Source organism: Mandrillus leucophaeus, unplaced genomic scaffold (assembly GCF_000951045.1).
Source record: "Mandrillus leucophaeus isolate KB7577 unplaced genomic scaffold, Mleu.le_1.0 Scaffold160, whole genome shotgun sequence".
Taxonomy (NCBI): Eukaryota; Metazoa; Chordata; class Mammalia; order Primates; family Cercopithecidae; genus Mandrillus; species Mandrillus leucophaeus.
In genome coordinates this window covers 389,653-411,773 of record NW_012101588.1, presented here as the reverse complement: position 1 = coordinate 411,773, position 22,121 = coordinate 389,653, and the positions used below count along the sequence as shown (strand labels likewise).

Here is a 22,121-nt window from a genome sequence, read left to right as displayed (position 1 = left end):
GGAAGGTGGAAAGTAGGGGTGGCGAGGAGCTGGCAGGTGCAAATGTCAGGCCAGCAATGCAGTCCAGCTTGCATGGATATGCATCACCTAGGAAGTTGTGACTTGGCTGCAGTTTCCACTTAAGGTGAAACAGAAGGGTGAACTCTACCTCACCTCTTGATGAGGTTGACGTTTCCTGGTGTTTATAACTTTCTTTGTAAATACTTGCAAGGAATTTACCATTTTAGTGCTGTAAGAGACGTCTATTCTTTCATAAGAGGACCTGAGTGGATCTTGATTGCAGGCCTTATGCAGGGCAGAGCTAAGGAAATTCAATTTGTCTCCAATCTTATTTGAATGTTCTTTTCTCTTTTTTTGAGACACAGTCTTGCTGTCTCGCCCAGGCTGGAGTGCAATGGCACGACCTCGGCTCACTGCAACCTCCGCCTGCTGGGTTCAAGCAATTCTCCTGCCTCAGCCTCCCCGGTATCTGAGACTACAGGAGCACGCCACCATGACTGGCTAATTTTTTGTATTTTAAGTACAGATGGGGTTTCACCATGCTGGCCAGGCTGGTCTCGAACTCCTGACCTCATGATCCACCCACCTTGGCCTCCCAAAGTGCTGGGATCACAGTCGTGCGCCACCACAGCCAGCCTATTTGAATGTTCTCATGCCTGCTACAAGTGCAGCAGCAGAATCTCCACACATCTTGCGTTTGAAAGTTTCCTGTAGTTCCTGTAGCATACAGAGGCTGGGGAAGGTTAGAGACTGATTTGTACTTTTTAGACATATAGTTGATCATTGAACAACACATCTCTGAACTGTTACACACAGATTTTTTTCAATAAATGTGTTAGAAAATGTTTTGGAATTTTTGCAACAATTTGAAAAAAACTCAAAGACAAACCATGTAGCTACAAATACCAAAATAAAGTAGAAAAAGTTAAGTATGTCATGAATGCATAAAATATATGTAGATACCTAGTCTATTTTATTATTTACTACCATAAAATATATACAAAACTATTGCAAAAGTTAAAATTTAGTAAAACTTATGTACACAAACACTCACAGATCATATATGGTGCTATTCTCAGTTGAGAAAAGTGTACACAAACATACAGATGCAGTATTAAATTGTAACTGCATAAATTTAACCGTAGTGCATACCACACTATTGTAATAATTTTGTAGCCTCCTCCTGTTGCTGTTGCAACGAGCTCAGGTTTTGTGAGTATCCACTTAAAACGTGCTGTGATGCTCAACATCCCGGCATGAGCAGTTCATCCCCAGTGAATTGTGTATCACAGTAAAAAGTGCCCTCTCCCTGTTCGCATGTATTTTTCCTCCTGTTTCGTGCTGTACTGTAAACCTTGAATAACACTGTGGGATCCATATGAAGTGGCACTAGTGATGCTGGCAGTGCTCCCAAGAAGCAGAGAAAAGTCATGACATTTGACATTACAAGAAAAACTTCATCTGCTTGATATGTAACAGAGACTGAGGTCTGCAGCTGGGGTTGCTTCCATTTCAGACAGATGATTCATCTTGTAAACAGACAGTGTAAACTTATTGTACGGATAAATACAGAACAGTACTGTAGATGTATTTTCTCTTCCTTATGATTTTCTTACAAGTGTTCCCTTTTCCCTAGCTTACTTTATTGTAACAATACAGTATATCATACATATAACATACAAATACATGTTATTAACTGTTGCTGGCCAACAACAGGCTATTAGCAGTTAAGTTTGGGGGATTCAGAGTTACACCTGGATTTTCTACTGTGTATGGTCAGGGTGCCAAGCCCCCATGTTGATCAAGGGTCAACTGTAATCCTAAAAGAATCTAATATAATATTGTACACAGTAAGTGGTCAATAAATAATGAATTGAACTAAATAAGAATACACAAATCTCAGAATATGTGCAACCTGATCGTAGTACACAGAACTCTCTCTATATATATCTTTTCTCAGTTCATGCCATTCTTTCAGGTAGAAAGCGCCTTATTTTGAATCAGTTGTCTTTAGAGCAAAAATCCCTCTAAGAGTGCAGTGCAGATTCCTATGTACAATCTGGAATAGTCCATTGCTTCATGCCTAACTGGACATGAAGGGCCGTGCCACAGCAGAAGTGTCTATGCACCCACCCCTGTCTATACCTGAGCAACGCATTCATTCCTCTTTGTTCCTCTCTTACAGGCTACAGAGTGTGGTGGCTCCAGCACAGAGCTCTGCTCAACATCCCTCTGTGCTTTCACGATGCTGATGGATTATGGAGGTAGGGAAGAATGTACAGCCAGGAGGCTACTACGAGGGCAACTGATTTACAAAATCACATTTGTAGAATTGAGTGCATCCAACAACTACCAGGGGAAAGTTGGGCAAGAGCTATACCAACACCACCCAAGTCAAAACCAAAACAACAGGAAAAGAAAATTATGTGGATATAGAATTTCTGACAACATCATTCCCAAGGTGCCTTATCCAAGAGGAACTGCTAAAATAATATTTTAAGTGGAAGTAAATACACGCTGGAAGCATTATATATTAGTAGAGTCTATTTTTTTTCCCAAACTACTTTCTAAAGCACACCAACATAAGCCCCCTAAGAGACATTTCACATTAAAAATAAAACGTGTGTTCACTGCTGGTTTCTCAACTTACCTCCATCTTCTGTCCCCTTTAATGAACTGGGCCATGAGGTGAGTCAGAGAGGATAAAGGGAGTGGTAAGAATTTGAGGAGAGAGGAGAGTGAGGCTAAAATAGGAAATCAGGAAATGTGATTAGGTCCCCCCTGTCCCTCACATGGGGCCGCCCTCTTATTGCCCAACGTGGTTTCTTCTTGAGGGTTCTGCATGGTTCCTCAATCCCAGGGAATTCCGCAGGACGTTCCACCCAAGACCACTGGGCTCCCACCTCTACTCTTTTCCCAGTTAATGAATAAGAAGGAATTTCACTGCCTGGAAAGAGGAATGATGCTTTCTGGTCCTTATTTCACATCTAAAATAGAGAGGTCAATTGAATTATTCCTAAATATCTTTGAACACTAAAATAGAAGTTTTAAAGCATATGTACTACCTGGTCGCTCTAACCTTAAGTCAAGGAAAAGTACAGATTCAACATTTAAAATTGACATAGATGCTTTTCACTGAATGCTACCACTCTTGCTTTATTTCATGAGAATGAGAATATAATAATATGCCATATGTTCATTTGGGTGAAAGATTGATGTCTTATAGTTTATAATTACAGAAAACATGTGAATTCACTGGGAATAGAGAAATTTTGAAGATACTAAAATATTTTCACTTATGTTGTAATTTCTATGTCATCTGGTGTAGGATGTGGAGATATTAATGTTTACACCTAACTTAAGCCTGTCATCTAAGACCTGAAAGGGTTGCGTCTATCAGCTGCACCCCTGGGTAGCCACACAACCTCGGGGGAAGGCCTCAGCCCCATGCCTGGAACAGCAGGTATGAGAACAGCACTGCCTGTTGGGAAGCTTGACGGAGGCTATGAAGGTGCAGTGCTTGGCAGAGGGTCTTGTCGTGGAAGGCACCAGCAATTGTGAGATACTTTTATGATTTTATTTTCTCCAAAAGAAGGGGAATAAAAGAAGAGGGGAGGAAACAAGACTAATTGCGAGAGCTAAAGTACAAGGGGTGAGGGAAGGAGCAAGGAGACAGGAGGGCAGCGTGGAGCAGCCGAGGGGGGAGATGGCTTTCACCACTTCCCAGCATCTATTGCAGTTTCCACCCTCAAACATTTTGTAAGGACCTTTTATTCAAGGTAATGTTTGAACCCTGCCGAGGCAGTGGCATGGGTCTCTGAGAGAATAATTAACTTAATTTGACTATCTGGTTTGTGGATTCGTTTACTCTCATGTAAGTCAACAACATCCTGGGATTGGGACACACTTTCTGGGCACTGCTGGCCAGTCCCAAAATGGAACATAAGGAAGTGGTTCTTCTACTTCTTTTATTTCTGAAATCAGGTAAGACATAGTTTTTTTTAATTTTAATAATTATTTTTTCTCCCACAGTGTAGTAAAAATACATATGCCATGGCTTTATGTGCAATTCATTTAATTTTTGATTCATGAAACTCCCAGTTGAAAATCTTGTATAAGATTGAGGAATTCTTCAAGAAATAAGTTTAATTTTCCTGTGAAGATTGTCAGGGTGCTGGAATGAATGGGCAGAGAAAATAATGGGTGATTTTTCAAATCTAAACGAGTGCCCCCACATAATGGCTGGTCTAATTGAAAAACAGCCAATGTAGCTAACTATGCAAAGGATGGCTAAGCTCTTCGCCTCGTTCTCAGTTTGATTAATTTATATCATCTCTGTTACGGTGTCATGGTCCCCTCACTTGTAAGTTAAAACAATGAAATATCTCTTTGAATATATTCTGTTCCCTCACCAGTTCATGGTGGCAGTGGGGTCGGGGACTCAGCATTTCTCTCTTTGTTATGGCCTGAATAAGGCTTTCCATAGGTATACGTTTGCTTCTTATCCCTGGAGAAATTACACGCATCCATTTGCCAGATGCCGTATGCAGATAGTGATTCAACAAATACTCACTCAGTGCTTGGGTTAGGTCCCCACATTTTTATACATACATACATACCTGTGTGTAAATGTCAGTGTGAGTGTGCGTTCTTTACAAACCGTAGCTTATTTAGCTCGTGGTATAGGTAGGGTGGCATATTCATCCTCATTTTGTAAACAAAGAAATCTAGACTTAGGAAAATCATGTTATTTGCTCAGTGACCAAATTCTCAAATCAGGAAAATAAAGAAACCTGGATTTAAGCCAGATTTCCCAGAAGGAATCTAGGACTCTTCTCACTTTTCAGCTTTGTTTAAGCCTTTGAAAGAATATTCTAAACATGTTCTAGTAGTTCTTTTTCTTTTTAAAAAAAAAAAAGTTTTATTGAGATATAATTAACATATAGAATTCACCCATTTAAGGCATACAATCCAATGGATTTCAATATATTGAGAGTTGTGCAGCCACCATCAGAATAAATTTTTAAACTATTCATACCCCCAAAAAGGCACTCCATTCTCCTTAGCTGTTACCCCCAATCTGCAGCTTCTGGCAACCACTAATCTGCTTTCTGTATTTATATCTTTGCCATTTTGAACATTTCGTACAAACGGAATCATACGATTTGCTAGTAGTTCTTCATGTAAATAATGTATACATACTTGAAATTCAATCTATAAATTACCAGATAAAATTTTACAAGTTGCACTTTAGAGCCAAATACATTTGAATTTAGTGGAAGCCATTCAAGGAACTATCAAAGAAAATACAGAGCAGGAGAAAATTAAACAAACAAATTTTTGTAAGAAATCGATGTGTGTTGAGGGGTATGAATATTATATTTCAGCCCATGGAAACTAGAACATAGATCACTATGAACTTAATCAGCAGGCTACACCAAAAGGCTAGATCAAACTTCTCTGCCACAGGATTAGCATATGTTTTAACCAACCTAGGGGGCACATTCTCTCATTTTTGGAAAGCAAGGCTTTCTGTGGATATATCATCTTTCCAGTATGTTGGAATGCCAAGGGAGAGGAAAAAGTTTCTTTTACAGCCATGCTTAGTGGGAAGTGGAGAAACATGTTCCATTTCATGAATTACTAAGTCTTTAACACATGCAAATATGCATACACATTCACACACCACAGTGAGGAAGAAATTCTCACAGCATTAATAAAATACATTTGCATCGGTAGCAATATACATCTGCATTTTACCTATAATATAAATGTATTTTTCCACTAAAAGATTTGTTTGATGTTTCCTTGCCAGCAAATAAGCTCTATCCAATCCTATTGCCACATGAGTCCTAGGGGTGAATAAGAGAAAAAAAAATGGGGGAAAATTATTTCAAATTAAAAAGAAAAATGTTTGATTATGATTTGGGATATTTCCTAGGAACAGGAGCTGGGGAGGGGACCTCAGCAACGATGTGCTATGAAGCATAATAACACGACACAGAGGTAACTTAATTGAAGGGGGAAATAAATGGAAGTTTTCTTTTTTTTGAACATCAGTTGTAGCCTGCTCTGCTATACTTTAAAAAAACTCTTCAGAAAGTTTACCTTAACTCACTGTAGGACACACTTTGTGGATTTATGGTGTGTTTTGAAGTCACACTCTGAGCTGTAGAAGTAACCAAAGCACAACTCTTCTTGGAAATGAGAGCTCAAGCTGACAGAAAGTGCAGGGTGAAGACATGGATATGGGCCTAAAGCATCTATTTCTTTGTGATCTTTTGACACATCTCTCAAGTGCTTTTTGGTGGGTTGGGTTTAGAATGCATCAGCCAACTCCTGCTCAATAATCCATTTTTCCAGCCTGAAGCATCTTAAATTGAGGAAGGACAAAGTCCCAGAGGTGGGGAGCAGGGGAACTTTGGCCTAGGACTTTGCATGAATCGATGAGGGTGCATCCCCCTCCCTGTCCTGCCCCTTGTGTTCTGTGTACCCTCAGGAGGTCAGGACCGGCCTTTCTGAGAATGAGAATCTGTTCATTTGCCTTCCTACTGGATACCTGTCACCAGCATACAAACCAATGCGCTCTGAAGTGTGCCATCTTTCAGAACCTCCCTGACCGCACGTTCCCTGGAGGGCTCGCTGTCTTCAGAGTCAGGCTTGTCTCCTGCTGCCGCCTCCACTGCTCTCCCAGTCACTCTGTAACCCACTCCCTCTGCCTGCGGCCCCCACCACACCCCTCAAAGCGGTCAAGGTTGTCCTGTTGTCTAATTCCGTGGAGCTTGGCTACCTTCATTTTATTAGCCTCTTTTGGCGTCTCACCCCTGTGAAAATCACTAGCATTCTGTGCCAAGGATGGAGCTGGCATCTCCAGGCTAGGAATAGAGCTGCCAAAGCTCAGCCAGATGTCCGGAAGAGCCTCAGGACAGGGGACACTCTGTAGCCTCGTGGTCGGAGCACAGCTGAGGCCCCCTTGGCCACCCTCTGCCACAACCGGGCAGAAAGCAGCTTTCGGACAGATTCATTGTCTCAGATTTGATCTCAAAGAAAAACCAAGACCAGTATTTGTACCAGGTTCTGCTTTTTTACAATTTCCTCCGAAATTCAGATACCTGTCAACACCTTGGAAAAATGGATTTCTCCCCAATTAGTAGTGTTGTGTGACTGTAGGAAGCCCAGTACAAAAATGGCCTTCTTTGCTGGGGAGCTTCTTACCCTCCAGTGTTTGGCCCAATTTTTGTCCGAGGTGGCAACGTAATTTAGTTCCGTTCTCATTTATTTCCAACATCATCCATGCACCAAAATTTATGTATCTCAAGGAGGGACCATTCAGAGGATGCCCCCCACCAGTTAAACTGACGGTGTCAGAACCAAAGCGCATATTGTAAGAAATCAAACAATGGCCTCCACGTTCCATGTCTACCCAGGGATGAACAAATCAACGTCAATCTTGGTAACACAACTGCCACTGGTGGTGCCTTACTCTTCTCTCATGACATGGCACAATCGATAGCAAACACAGAATTTGTTCTTATTTAAGGATTTATCTCCATTAATGTGGTAACATAGTGGTTCCATAGTTCTAACCTGTTTATCAACCAGTTAATCTTTTACTATCTTGCAATCTGTTAATGAAACTGTTTTTCTTTGTTTTATAATTTCAACTTTTAGAGTCGGGGTACATGTGCAGGTTTGTTACATAACTAAATCACGTGACACCGAGCTTTGGGGTACAAATGATCCCATCACCAAAGTAGTGAGCTAAATACCTACTAAATAGGTAGTTTTTCAGCCCTCGCCTCCCTCCCTCTCTCCCTTCTCTGGCAGTCCCCAGTGTCTTTTGTTGCCATCTTTATTTATATCCACAGGCCCGACTCTGTTCTTAACTAAACATTTGATTCATAGCTACCCATTCTACTTCCAGTAAACAGCAAGTTTTATTTGGTTAATGCTAACCAAATAGTTTCAAAGGAAGTCATGACAATTAGACATTGGCATTGATTTCCTGACCATTTGTTCCACTTGGATCTCCCACCTGTAGGTCAAGGAGAGCCTCTGGATGACTATGTGAATACCAAGGGGGCTTCACTGTTCAGCATCACTAAGAAGCAGCTGAGGGTAGGAAGCATAGAAGAATGTGCAGCAAAATGTGAGGAGGAGGAAGAATTCACCTGCAGGTATTTCCACTGTCGTTGCACCTACCCAGAAATCTGTAGTTCGGATGGCAAGTAATTTACTCACAAATTTATTGACGATTTAAGAGGAAAGAGAAATTGATGGAATCAGAGTTTGGAACTGTATTTGCTCAAAGTATGTGAAGCCATACTAACAGCTTCTTGTTAAGGTTTATTGGAGTCTTTGTTAGAAAAATACCCTAAAAGGAAGTTATTTGTTTCTACACCGGACATAAATATTAGCAGCTATTGTTCTGAGCTCCAGTTTTTAACATGATCATCAGTAAATGTTTGTTGAGGATCATGTGAATGAAAGTGTCCTAGATAGATCTGAGCAATGACTTATAGTTACAAGATCCAGTGCCTGCCCTTTAGTATTTAAGGTGTAGTCAAAGAAACTGGATATAATGTTAAAAAAAAAAAAAAAAAAGACAGTCCAAGTGAGGTACTGCAATAATGTTAAAAAAAAACAAAAACAAAAACAAAAAGACAGCCCAAGTGAGGTACAGGCATAATCAATGCATGCTCTACCCAGATCCAGAGGAAAGAACAGTGCCTAAGGTTGAGGCAGCTAGAGAAGGCTCAGGGAGGAGGTGGGAACTGAGCTGGGTTTGGAGTTGAGAGGGAGCTCTTGACAAGCACCAGGCAGGCAGGGGAAGATGCGGCCCTGCACCTTCTCAGAGGGACCATTAAGAGATCAAGTTGACTAAAGTAGAGACTTTATGTAGGTGATGGGCCTGGGAAGGTAGCTATGGATGCCACACTGAGCACCCACGGCAGGACCACAGGATGGAGATGGGAGGGGTCAGGGGCCAGGGTGGGGTGGAATGTGGAGCAGAGGTTCAGGGGAACTGATCAGAGTTGGGAGGTCACGGAGATGGAATATCTTGGGGAATGGGTTCAAAGCAACCAGAGTTGCTTCTTTCCAACCCAAAAACAAAAATTAAGAGGATGAGTAAAGAAGAAGTAAAGCAGTTGAAACAAAAAGAAAGAGAAAATTATGAGGGAGGGAAGGTAGGGGCAGGAGACAACAAGATTTACTGCCACGTTGGTGTATTTTGTTCAGTACTTCATTGATGCCATGCCCAAATAACTGAGACGCAGCAGTTCTGAACTCCCTGGTCCATCAAGAGATTCAATGATCTTTAGCATGTATCACATCACTTATTAATAAACATTTGTTTTCTTTAAATAAAGAAAAATACTTATTGGATTTCCTGCTTTTTTCTGCAGGTCATTCCAATATCACAGTAAAGAGCAACAATGTGTGATAATGGCTGAAAACAGGAAGTCCTCCATAGTCTTTAGGATGAGAGATGTCGTTTTATTTGAAAAGAAAGGTGAGTACATTTTCTTCCTCCTCCTCCTTCTGTCCTCCCCATCCTCCCACTCTTCCTCCTTGTCTATTCTATCTTTAATTTATGAGACCGGAGGAGGAAGGCACTATGGGGTCGTAAAATTGAATTCTGAGTTAGGACAGGATTTGATTACTAACTAGCCATGTCAGCTTGAGTATATTACTTCACCTCTTGGGTTTAATTTTTTTGTTGTTCAAAACATGAAACGACTGGATTTACAAAATCACTTCTACTTCTATGACCCTGAAAATAAGATTTTTAAAATATTATTTTATATTTAACAAGGAGATGGGAAGTCTAAGCATTCCTTTTGATCTTGGCTTCTTATTCTGCAGGGTGACCATGGTCCTTGGGCCCTATTGTCTGGACGAAGTCTTGTAAAATAGAAATACTGAGGTGTTTTAATCCTCAGAAACATTTGGATTGGGACACAAATCTTATTTTTATTCTTACTCACATTTTGGGAGACATGGTCTATATTTTTCTCAGATTTCTTAAATGTTGTCTTTTAAAAATGTGCAAAAGTTACAGTTCCTTTTCTATAGTTTATTTTAAAATGTGGGTCAATAGTCCCACTGTTTAGAATAAGAGGTAGATGGGATTTCAATAGAAATTGCATGCCTTTTTAGATGTGCAAATGTTTCATTAAGCGTATGAAGATTTGAAGGGATGTATGACACTTTAAAAACTGTTTCCTACACTGTGTTGGTGGCCAGGTATTAAGACCGTTAATAATAACAATTTAGCTCTCCAAATATTCTGCATCACAGGTGTTAAAGAGGACTGGAAACACCTTAGTTCTTGTAGTCTTGAGGATGATTTGCCATATTGTGTCTAGTATCATGGCAAAACTCCAAGTCACATTTTAAACAGTATTTATTTGGGTTGGAATTATTTCTATGCATTAACTCATCTTCCTCGGTTTCATTAGCTGTAGGCATTGCACTTTCTTCCTTACCACTGTTTATCTCTAATTCTTGAGATTAAAGTACAGATTAAATCTAAACTTTATCTGGTGAAGTTATTAGTTCTTACAAGTAGCAAGCAAGCAGTAAAGTAAATAGGATCACCTAATTGTACCAGATTTAAAAAAAAAAAAACCTGATTCTGTCTATAAAATGCTAACATTTAAATATGTCATTTGTAAATTGTTAACCAGAAGAAACATGGGAATGACTGTAGGTTGAGTTTGAAGTCTGAAGTTTGAAGGCTTAGTTTGCTTGTTTTCAAAGTGACAGAAGGGAGCAAAAGGTTATACAAACTCTGGTGGGTACATACAAACAAAAGAGAAGCGAAAAGTCAAAAGTCAGTCATTTTTTTTGGTCTTTGTTTCTTTGCTGTGGGATATTGACCTGCTGCTAACTTACCTGCCAGGGTTTTGCCAGGAACAGTATTAGATCACATTTACTTCTGCCACTTGCCACTAGCCACACTGCCTTCACCGAGTCCAAGACCCTATCACCACTGGTTGGGGCTACTTGTAGCTGTACACATGATCTCTTAGAAATGTAACTGCCCTGTTTAAAGCCCTTCCCAGAGCCTTTAAAATAAGACCCAAAGACTTTCCAAATGTGCTAGGGCCTGGCATTATTTAAGTAACCCCCGGTTGCTGTTTGCTTGGCTTGCTAAACTTTTCTACACTGGCCTTACCTCTGTTCCTTCACCACTCCAAGCACACGCCCTCCTGCCTGGGACCTTCTTCACCTTTGTCCTGCTGTGCCAGCTCCTTCTCGTCTCCTAGGTGTCAGCCCAATCATCACCTCCTTTGCAAATCTTCCTTGACCCCTAGACCTCCCTTTCACAAAGTACCTTGAGTTTACACTTTTGATGAGTATCTTATGTCTACTGTAATACTAGGTCCCAATGAAGATGTACTTGCAATCATAACACATAGCATTGCGTTCCCAATGAAGATGTACTTGCAATCATAATACGTAGTATTGGGTTAAAAGCATTAGTTTGCTGTAGGTATGTTAGGAGTACTTTCCCCAAGTGATGGATCAGTGAATTAAAAAATGACTAAAGTAGGTAACATTAAATGATGGTTCAAATATATCTTAAACATTTTATATTTTCATTGAAAACACAAGTGTACCTGACACCTTTTGAGGTAGAGCAGAGGCTTTTTTTCTTTGAATATGGGGTCACCAGTAGAAGGTCTCTGGTGCATTTCCTGCATAAACTATGCTCTAGTGCAACATCTACAATCATCACTTTCCTTATTTTTGAAGTGGACCATATCTCGACATTTATTAATCAATCTGAATGTGTAAAACCTTTAGATTTTTTATGAGTTCCTCCTCAAGCTTTATAGTCAACTATATGAGTGGGTTGCCCTCCATGGATTTGATAGCAATTTTTTAAATGATTCATGTTTCAACTCCTTAAAAACATTTAATTTAGTTAAAAAACCAAACAAAAAAGAGCTTTGTTTCTTTTCACGTTCATTTCTCAGTTTAGATCATCTTTAATTAAATATAACTGTAAAAAAGTTGGAAAATGCCAAGAAATGACTCGTTGTAAGCACATATCTCATGTGGGGGGAACAGACATGGGCGGGCACACTAGCAAACACCTGCCAGCTGCATGTGGGCCCAGGTGGGCACCAGACTGTTTTAAAGGCAAGAGAGGGCCCATTGGCTAACTGGTGAGTTGGTTGAGTGGAAGCTGGTTGAGAACTTTTACTGTAAACCATTTACAGTAGACCACAGTTTTATAGCCCTGTGTGGCACTTTTTCATATCACTGGGTGCCTGAAAATATAGAAGTGGGTTGGATCTCTTTCAGTCTCTGAAAAGCCTGCCGTTCCCCCATCTAAAAAGCCCTTTCCCCATTCTCTCACTCTGTCTCATCATGTATGTAACATGCATCATCATGAAGTGATCTCATTTCATATTGTTTCCTTGAATATTTCCTGTAACCCCCCTGCCTGATTCCACTAGAACGTGAGCTCCATGATGGCCAAGACTCTGGCTGCACTGTGCCCCATGTGTCCCCAGCATCCTGGTGGGGCTGGATACACACAGAGCTCATAAGTAGCATTTGAATATATGAATCAAAATATGGAATGGCTCGGTTTACTGCAGCCTTTTTGCAGATACAAAAGATGATCTTTTAGAAAGCAGAAACAAGGGGTCTGGTGCATGAGATCTTTCTCTCAACGTGACTGTGCTTGCAGACCTTCATGTGGTGTCTTGTGAAAGACTCTGACCACTGTGTGGACTTCCCTTCAGTGTATCTTTCAGAGTGCAAGACTGGGAATGGAAAGAATTACAGAGGGACGATGTCCAAAACAAAAACCGGCATCACCTGTCAAAAATGGAGTTCCACTTCTCCCCACAGACCTAAGTAAGACTTTCCCTTTCATCTTTGTGTTCATCTACTGTACAGTTGTCCCTCTGTGTCTGCGGGGGATTGATTCCAGGACCCTTGTGGCTACCAAAATCCATGCTTCCCAAGTCCCTTATATAAAATGCTGCAGTATTTGCATATAACCTACATACATTCTCTTGTATAATACCTAATATAATGTAAATGCTATGTAATCATTGTTGTATTGTTTTTATTTGTATTATGTTTTATTGTCATATTGTTATTTTATCTCATCTTTTTCAAGTCTTTTCCATCCACAGTTGGTTGAATTTGTGGATGTGGAACCCATGGATACAGAGGGCCAACTGTATTTAGGATAATTTCATCACTTTTAATTCAAACCAGAATATGTGAATAAGCAGAAAGAAATCTTTTTGATGTCGATGTTCAATTATTTATAGCACCATAGTAGAACATGGTTACTTTCTATTTTTCCTTGGGTATGGAGGTTTCTCGAAGACCTAGGACATAGAAGAATGCCTAGTTAAAAAAAAAATCAATGAAACTATGAGTTTTAGGCCAAATCTGAGAAAAGACCAAAGATGACTATGTTTGGGACTGACGTAAACATGTCGAGTTAGAACTCTCATCACATGTTTGACTCAAATTGTGGAGCAAAAGAGTAAATAAAATATAAAAATGAAAATGAAGATACGTGAAATTCAAATCTCGCAACTTGCCTATTGTTTATTTTAGTGCATTTTTTGTACTTTTCCCAGTTTGGTGTTAGGTGGCATTAAGTTCTCAGTAATGATGCTTATCAAATAGGAAATTAGTGCCTGTTACTCACCTTTATCCATTCCCACAACACTCAAGAAATTGCCTTTGCTATATCCCTATGAGATGAGCAGATCGAATATTCCCCATGAGATAATGAAAACTGATTCAACCAAATGGCGAAGTCAGGGACTATCGAGGGCCATGGAGACACTCTGGGCCATTTTTACGAGGTAGTCTAGGCTCATCTTTATGAGGGAACTGAGGTCTTGGGGGGTGGGGTTACCCCAAATAGGTTCACAGAAGAACCAGAAATAAAATCTGCCTTTATAGACTGTAAGTCTTGTGACTTTCATATAAATGGTTGTCTCTATACAGCAACTCATCTCTAGAACTGAAATAAGCTTAACTCCCTCCTCCATCCCCCATTAATTCAAGCTGCATTTCAGAGAAAACTAGGATTTTGGAGTCAGACAGATCAACTTTGAATTCTTGATCTGCTTCTTCATAGCTATTTACGCTTAGGCACGTTTTGTTTTGTTTTGTTTTACGTTGCCACTCAGTCTTCTCTTCTGTAAAACAGGGATAATAACACCTTCCTCAAATGGTTTTTGTTATTAGGACGAAAAGAGAGAATGTGTAGAAAGATGTCAGTGGAATTCCTGGCACATAGTTCACATGGACAAAACGGTATTAACTACGAGAATTTTTACAGGGAGAAAGGTCACTGACAAAAGCAGGTGTTTGGAATGAATTAAGACCATGGCAGGCTTTTGAAGCCTTTATATTTCTCCTGACTGTGCAATAAAAATACCTTGACTCTCTATCTAAGCCTTGGCTGTCACAGTAGCAATGGTAATATTACCTACTGTACCAGAAGCAGCCTATCAATAGAGAAATTGAAAATCTGGCCACGCAAATGCTGCAGCACCCAGCTGAAATGCATTTGGATGACAATCTCAGATGGGAATCAAGAGTGTCTCCTTCTGCCTTGCTAATAGCAAGCTGATTTTTAGAACATAGTCTAAGTGCTTCTTTTCCATCCTCCCCAGATTCTCACCTGCTACACACCCTTCAGAGGGACTGGAGGAGAACTACTGCAGGAACCCAGACAACGATGGGCAGGGGCCCTGGTGCTACACTACTGATCCAGAACACAGATTTGACTACTGCGACATTCCCGAGTGTGAAGGTCAGGAGTGGCTCTAGAAAATGTTTTCATTTCTGCCCTTCACCCTGTAAAATAATTTGTTGCCAAGTCCCTTCCCACAAGGATATTATTAATAATTGAGTAACGTATTCACCTCTCGGAAAGGAGCTAAACTTTGTTCAGACCCCCAGAATTAACCTGAATTTTTTTTTTTTCTGAGACAGAGTTTTGCTCTTGTTGCCCAGGCTGGAGTGCAATGGTGCGATCTCGGCTCACCACAACCTCCGCCTCCAGGTTCAAGCGATTCTCTTACCTCAGCCTCCCAAGTAGCTGGGATTACAGGCATGTGCCACCAAGTCTGGCTAATTTTGTATTTTTAGTAGAGACAGGGCTTCTCCGTGTTGGTCAGGCTGGTCTTGAACTCTCGACCTCAGGTGATCTGCCTGCCTCAGCATCCCAAAATGCTGGGATTACAGGCGTGAGCCACCATGCCCAGTCAACCTGAATTATTTTTATTAAAATACTGTATCAACATGTACAAATATAAAACTAAATCTAAACTCTAAGTACAAACTTCTTATGCTTAAAACTCTTACACACTGTTAACCCCAAGACAGATTTGCAATTAAGTAGTTAAAATAAAACAACAAAATCAATAAAAATCAAATAAACAATACACATTTGATGCGGTAAACTTTGCTGTTTTGCTGAAGCTAAACAAGGAACCAGTTTTCAAATCAGCAATCCATTATTTTCATGGACTGACCAATTTAATAGTGCACCTCAAAAGTCAATGCTAAAAAATTTTTTAAAAATCCTACTGAAAAAACTGTCTTCATTTCACATTTCTGGCTACATTTGTTAGTGCAAAAGGAAATGAATAAAGGTGAGATTTGTGTGACAGTGTGGATGTGGTGCTGTGTGACAACTCAGTTCCAACATCACTTCCACCTATTTGAATCACGGGGGTCCTTTATTTGTACACCATGTTATAGGTACTTGCCCTTAAGTGCCACCAATGCATCACTTTTATATGAAGTCTGCCCCTGTTTTCCTTAGTACTCCATAAAATTTAAGTCACATATTACTCTGCCTCACCATGTTACTTCAATAATTCTGAATCAAAGTTTAAGTTTGCAAATAATTTTGCAAAAAAGAGCCAATCATGCTTCTCAACAATATAAAAAGAGAAGCGCTGTCACTTCAGGTAAATATTGTTCTCCATGAGGTCATGAGCATAAACAAAAACTCCAGACTAAAACCCTGAGAAGGTGCCAGCTCATTCAGCAGTCAACGGAATGATCAGAATAATTTCATACAAAGTTGTAAAGATCATTATTGAAATGAAAATGTCAAATATTGAAAACTCCTAATGGAGAATGTGGACTCCTGAGAATATATGCACCCCTGGCTCCCCACTGGCCTGCACATCCTGGTTTAAGGACATGGCATCATGGAAATTCTGCATTTGGTCACGACTACAATAGTTGAGGGGGTATTGACTAAAATATGTGAATGCTACGGTTTAAAAGGAAAATGACATTTGGATTATGTTAGAAAATCCTGAATCCTTATTGCCAATTTTATTGCCAAGTGCCTGTTGTGAATTACATCGGAATGAGGGGCAAGTCGCACTTAAGTGAGTAGGATTCTGTTTTTACTGTCTATTTTGCTTCATCCATTTCAGTTTTCTTCTTCCTCTCTGTCCTTCCTTCCCACTCTGTCCAGATGAATGTATGCATTGCAGTGGAGAAAATTATTATGGCAAAATTTCCAAGACCATGTCTGGACTGGAATGCCAGGCCTGGGACTCTCAGAGCCCACACGCTCACGGATACATTCCTTCCAAGTAAGTCTCACTGGGAAAAACATTCCACGTTTAAGTCTCTGCAGCTCTATCAGACATTTGCTGTTATTTAGATGTTTTAGCATTCCTCAAGAAGTGAACGCCTGATGTTTTTAATTTCAAAGCTAACATCCTCCCACAAGACTGCAAGTGAAATATGCATTCTTGCTGCTCAAAATGTGGTCCATGGGTCAGCAGCAGGGATGTTTTCTGAGAATTTGTTGGAAATCCAGAATGTCACACCCTCTGAATCTGATTTGCTTAATAACCAGATCCTCAGCTGATGCACACACACAATCAAACACTAATGTGGGTATGAATACATTAACATCTGTCTTGAGAAATACACACACACATGTTGCTGGTGTATTTCCCAAATATTTTTCTTTTCTCTTTACTCCTTGTCTTTCTTTTCCCTTCGTACCAATGAGATTCAAGTCTCCTAACCTTTGACCTATGAGCAGATATCATGGATTTGTGAATCCCTGATGTTTTGTGTGTATTTACATCAGTGCATTTTTCTGGAATGAGGATTCATAACTTCCATCAGATTCTCTAAGGGGACCATGAATTTAGAATGACAATAAGCTTCTTGCTCTAGAAAGTCATGATGGTTCCAAGAATAAGGTTGTGTGAGTATTCTATTTCACATTCATTGTGCTGGAAAACACCTCCCATTCCACAGTCGCTTCTGGTCTTTCTCTTCCTTCTATAATGACTACAGGGCCATACCAGGGCTTTCAAGAAAGCAGAAATGAGGTTAAGCCACAGATTCCACTGTGGAAAGCAGCTCTACTGAATTTGTACACCTCCCACTCCAAATCGCTAGCTTAAAACACAGCAGCTACCATTTTCCTTCAAAGGAGAAATACAGGAAAGGCCTAAGGGTCCAAAACTGCGTAAAGTCACTTCCAGGAAACCAGAAGGAGAAGAGGATTGCTTAAGCCACTGCTGGCTCCTCTTTCCATCCTAGTAAGCATTTGCAATCTCAGAGAGGGAATGAATAAGTGCAGAGGGCCACCAGGCATGGAGTGCATCCAACAGCCCTAGCCACTGGGCCCCACTGAGGAAGGATCCAGCCCATACTGCATGGTGAGATCCTTGCAGGAGCACAGCTTCTCCTCTTGGTTTTTCTAAGCTTCAAGGCTGGTGGGAGCAGAGCCTGGTAGATCAGAAGGACCATTCCTTTAAGCTATGAAGATGCCCATTTCTTGGCTCTATTAGGTACTAGATGAGTATCTTTAGTCAGGGAGCACTTTGCATTTTAAAGACTGCTATTATTTGTGGTTGAATAACTGGAGTTTGCTTACATCAGTTTTCCAGATAGCCAAAATGATAAAGTCACTGATTCTGTTGAGTGATTTTTACACATGTAAACTGTTAGCAAAACAGTGCTTGGCAGTTGGGCATGGTGGCACATGCCTGTAGTCCTAGTTACTTAAAGGGCAGAAGCGGGAGGATTGCTTGAGTTAGTTCAAGGAGTTCAAGGCAAGCCTGGGCAATAAGTGGGACCTTGTCTCTAAAAACAAAACAGAAAAAGAAAGTCCTTAGAATACGGGGCCAGCCTTGTTTCCTAGTTGCCGTCTCTGAACACAGCCTTCATCCAATTACCTCCTCCGTGCCCGACTGTGCCTAGCACACAGCAGGTGCTCAATGTTTGCTCTTGAAAAAGAGTCTCATCCATGAACGTAAATGTTCCATGCTACTAAAACATTTCTTGTCCATTCAGATTTCCAAACAAGAACCTGAAGAAGAATTACTGTCGTAACCCCGATGGGGAGCCACGGCCTTGGTGTTTCACCACCGACCCCAACAAGCGCTGGGAACTTTGTGACATCCCCCGCTGCAGTGAGTATGGTGCACACCCAGATTCCAGGATTCTGACCTGCCCTGTTCTTGAAATCAGAAGAAAACACGTGTCAGTGCCTGAGTGCAGCCCCTGAAAAGTGACCTACGAGTCCTATGGGATGTTATTGGTCTTTATTTTATTGCTGGTTTAAAACAGTTATGGTTATTGGTTACTGTAGGTGATTGATCAGAGTGTCCATTTATCATATTTTTCTTTCCTTGCATCTGAAACTTCCACCTCAGAAGTTCACTGAAATGTAGGCTTTGGGTGTTGTTCGTCCTATTCTACTTTTCTCTGTGCTAAAAGGAAATCAGACCCATGCTCTCTGACACATGAATTTCATTTTAACCAGAGTTCTAATAGTTGTTTTGTAACAAAGAGTGTCTTTGTTTACAATGTTCAGGTCTGTGGGTATCTAGTTTTTCCAACTTGGGGAGCAGAGGGTGAGGGGTGGGGGTGGGGAAGAGTTCAGGAGGAGAAGATGAAATGGCAGACCTAGTAGAAATGATGTGGAGTAAACAATTTTATCATATTTTCCTCTCTGAGAATTTGAAGCAAAGGATTACACACTAAGACAAAGACAGGCATGAAAGGTTAAAAAGGGTTCAGTGAGGGTTGGCCTCCCCTCCTTTCCTCTGACACGTGTCCTTCGAAAGCGGAAGTTCCTCAGGCATTCTCCCTTTGTGTGAATATCAATTTCTCTTTTTTTCAGTTTCTCTTTTTGTCATCTTCTTTTTTTCCTCAAGAATGTCTTGATTTCTGGATGCACACACTTTTCCTTGGAGGTGTTTTTTGCCTTCTTTCCATGGACTCTTTCCCTGTTGTTTGGCTTTTATGGAATGTTGAGTGCCATTCAGTCATGTCTACTCAGTGAATAATTTATTCTTCAGGAAATAGAGTGGACCTTTGGTGTATGTGAGAATTCAGGGTGGAAGGTGACATGTGTTGATACTTACCAGGTGGGAAGAACTGAGCAAAGAGAACATAGAAAGAAGCATCTACCCAAGTGTCTTTCCCTGAAGGAGTTCCTCATGAAAGGGTCTCACAGGCATAGATGCTACTAAATTTATTTCTTCTGAAAACATGAAACAATTTTCAAGTGCCAAATTCCAAGAGAGGCTGAGGAGAAGACAAGCAGGCCAGAGCACCCTGAAGCCATCCTCCTTAACATCCATCTGTGCATTCTCTATTTTAAAATTATTCGTTGTAGGGCTGGGCATGGTGGCTCAGGCCTGTAATCCCAGCACTTTGGGAGGCAGAGGCAGGCAGATCACGAGGTCAGGAGTTCAAGACCAGCTTGGCCAATATGGTGAAACCCCACCTCTACTAAAAATACAAAAAAATTAGCCAGGCATGGTGACACTCTCCTATAGTCTGAGCTACTTGGGAGTCTGAGGCAGGAGAAAGACTTGAACCTGGGAGGTGGAGTTTGCAGTGAGCTGAGATCATGCCACTGACTCCAGTCTGGGCAACAGAGTGAGAGTCTGTCTCAAAAAGAAAAAAATTATTCATTGTAATTTATTTTTCCCATTCAAGCAACACCTCCACCATCTTCTGGTCCCACCTACCAGTGTCTGAAGGGAACAGGTGAAAACTATCGTGGGGATGTGGCTGTTACCGTGTCTGGGCACACCTGTCAGCGCTGGAGTGCACAGACCCCTCACACACATAACAGGACACCAGAAAACTTTCCCTGCAAGTAAGTCCCCTCCAGTCTCATTCTGCTGCTATGGAATGTGAAATCCCATTGACTTTGCCTTAGTTTTAGTTACTATAGGAATGCAGGATAAAGTATTCTCGAAGAAAAACTGATCTAGTCATAAGTAAAGGAAATGAACTTTAGCACGTTTTTTCCCATAACAGTTGTTCTCAAAGTGTGGTTCCCCAGACTTTTTTTTTTTTTGGAAAGCTAAACTCACAACCACTTCTTTTTCAGAAATTTGGATGAAAACTACTGCCGCAATCCTGATGGAGAAAAGGCCCCATGGTGCTATACAACCGACAGCCAAGTGCGGTGGGAGTACTGTAAGATACCGTCCTGTGAGTCCTCCCCAGTATCCACGGAACCATTGGATCCCACAGGTAAGAAAGGGTATGAGAGCTTACCGAGGGCCCAAGTGCTCTCCTTATTTTTGTACACCAGTGGCGTCATCACAATATACAGTAGCTTTGTTAGTTTAATGCTATTGTGGTCAGAGAGCGTGCCCTATATGATTTCAGTTATTTTAGATTTGTTGAGGTTTGTCTTACGGTTCAGGATATAGTCATCTCGGTGAATGTTTCATGTGCTCTTGAAAAGAATGTGTCTTCTGTGGTTGTTGGGTGGGATGTTCCCTCAAGGTCATTTAGGTGAAGTTGGTTGCTGGTGTTCTTCTGTATCCTTACTGATTGTCTCCTCCTTCATTGACTACTGAGGATGAATGGTGATGTGTCCAACTTTAACTGTAAATTAGTCTATTTCTCTTTTAGATCGTAACTCTGTTTTCTATATTTTGAAGCTCTGTTGTTAGGCACATATTTATTTAGGATTGTTATGTCTTCTTGATGAAAGGATTCCTTTATCATTATGTAATGTTTCTTCTTATCTCTGGGAATATTCCTTCTTCTGAAGTTCTGAACTCTCTTTATGGTGATATAAATACAGTCTTACAGCTCTATTTTCACTAGTATTTGTATGATATATCTTTTAAATTTGTATCTCTTTTAAATTTATCTCAGCTTTTAAATTGAGATGTTCAAACCATTTGCATTAATGCAATTGTTAATAGAGTTGAATTTATATCTACCATCAAGTTAGTTATTTCTTTTTGTCCCGTTTAAACTTTGTTCCTTTTTTCATCTTTTTCTGCCTTCATTCAGATTGAGTTTATCTCCACTACTTACTTATTACATTAATTTTTAATGGTTTTAGTATTTTCTACAATGTAATATACATTTTTGACTTTTCACATTACACCTTCAAATGATATAATTCTACTTGACATACAAAAACCTTACATCATTGCAATTCTACTTCCACCCTCCCAAAATGCTACACTATCACTCTTTGTAATAGAAGCTTACTTCTACTATGTCATAGATCTCACAATACATTAACACTATTTTTGCCCTAATAGTTGTGTTTTAAAGTGATTAAGAATAAAACTATTTTAAATATTTTCTTTCTTTATTTATTTTACATTTCTGGTGCTTCTCATCTTTTGGGGTAGATCTCAATTTCCATCTGGTGTCAGATTCTTTCTGTGAAAAACAACCTTTAGCATTTTTTGTAGCACAGGTCTGCTACTGTTGAAGTCTTTCAGATTTTCAGTGTCTGAAAAAGTATTTTGCCTTCAGTTTTTAAAAGTAATTTTGCTGAACATAGATACTGAGTTGAGAGTTTCATTCCTTGCAACGCTTTAATGATGATGTTCCATTATCTTCTGTTTTAAATAGTTTGACTGGAAATCTGATCTTTGTTCTTATGTTTTCAATAGGTCATTTTTCTCTGACTACCTTTAAGATTTACTCATCTTTGTTATTCAACAGTTTGACTATGATGTGTTTATTATGAATTTCTTTGTGTTTAATCTGCTTGAGATATATTCTGAGTTCCTAGATTTATAAATTGTTGATTTTTTTCTCTTCTCTTTTTTTTTTTTTTTTTTTTTTTTTTT

General features: G+C 40.1%; 1 protein-coding gene across 3 annotated transcripts in view; it reads left to right on the top strand.

Annotated features, from left to right (window-relative positions):
* The first annotated feature begins 3,823 nt into the window (after positions 1-3,823).
* The window catches only part of PLG (plasminogen), a 55,867-nt gene continuing 37,569 nt past the window's right edge, over positions 3,824-22,121 (top strand). The window contains exons 1-9 of one of the 3 annotated variants that reach the window (XM_011975912.1): positions 3,824-3,984; positions 8,042-8,177; positions 9,408-9,514; positions 12,765-12,879; positions 14,673-14,812; positions 16,499-16,619; positions 18,346-18,464; positions 20,002-20,164; positions 20,402-20,547. In XM_011975912.1, the coding sequence (XP_011831302.1) occupies positions 3,936-3,984; positions 8,042-8,177; positions 9,408-9,514; positions 12,765-12,879; positions 14,673-14,812; positions 16,499-16,619; positions 18,346-18,464; positions 20,002-20,164; positions 20,402-20,547 (1,096 nt within the window). In that variant the 5' untranslated portion in view covers positions 3,824-3,935. Of the gene's footprint in view, positions 3,985-8,041; positions 8,229-9,407; positions 9,515-9,867; positions 10,260-12,764; positions 12,880-14,672; positions 14,813-16,498; positions 16,620-18,345; positions 18,465-20,001; positions 20,165-20,401; positions 20,548-22,121 lie in introns of those variants that run through there. The other 2 variants (XM_011975911.1, XM_011975913.1) reach the window with 2 other exon arrangements.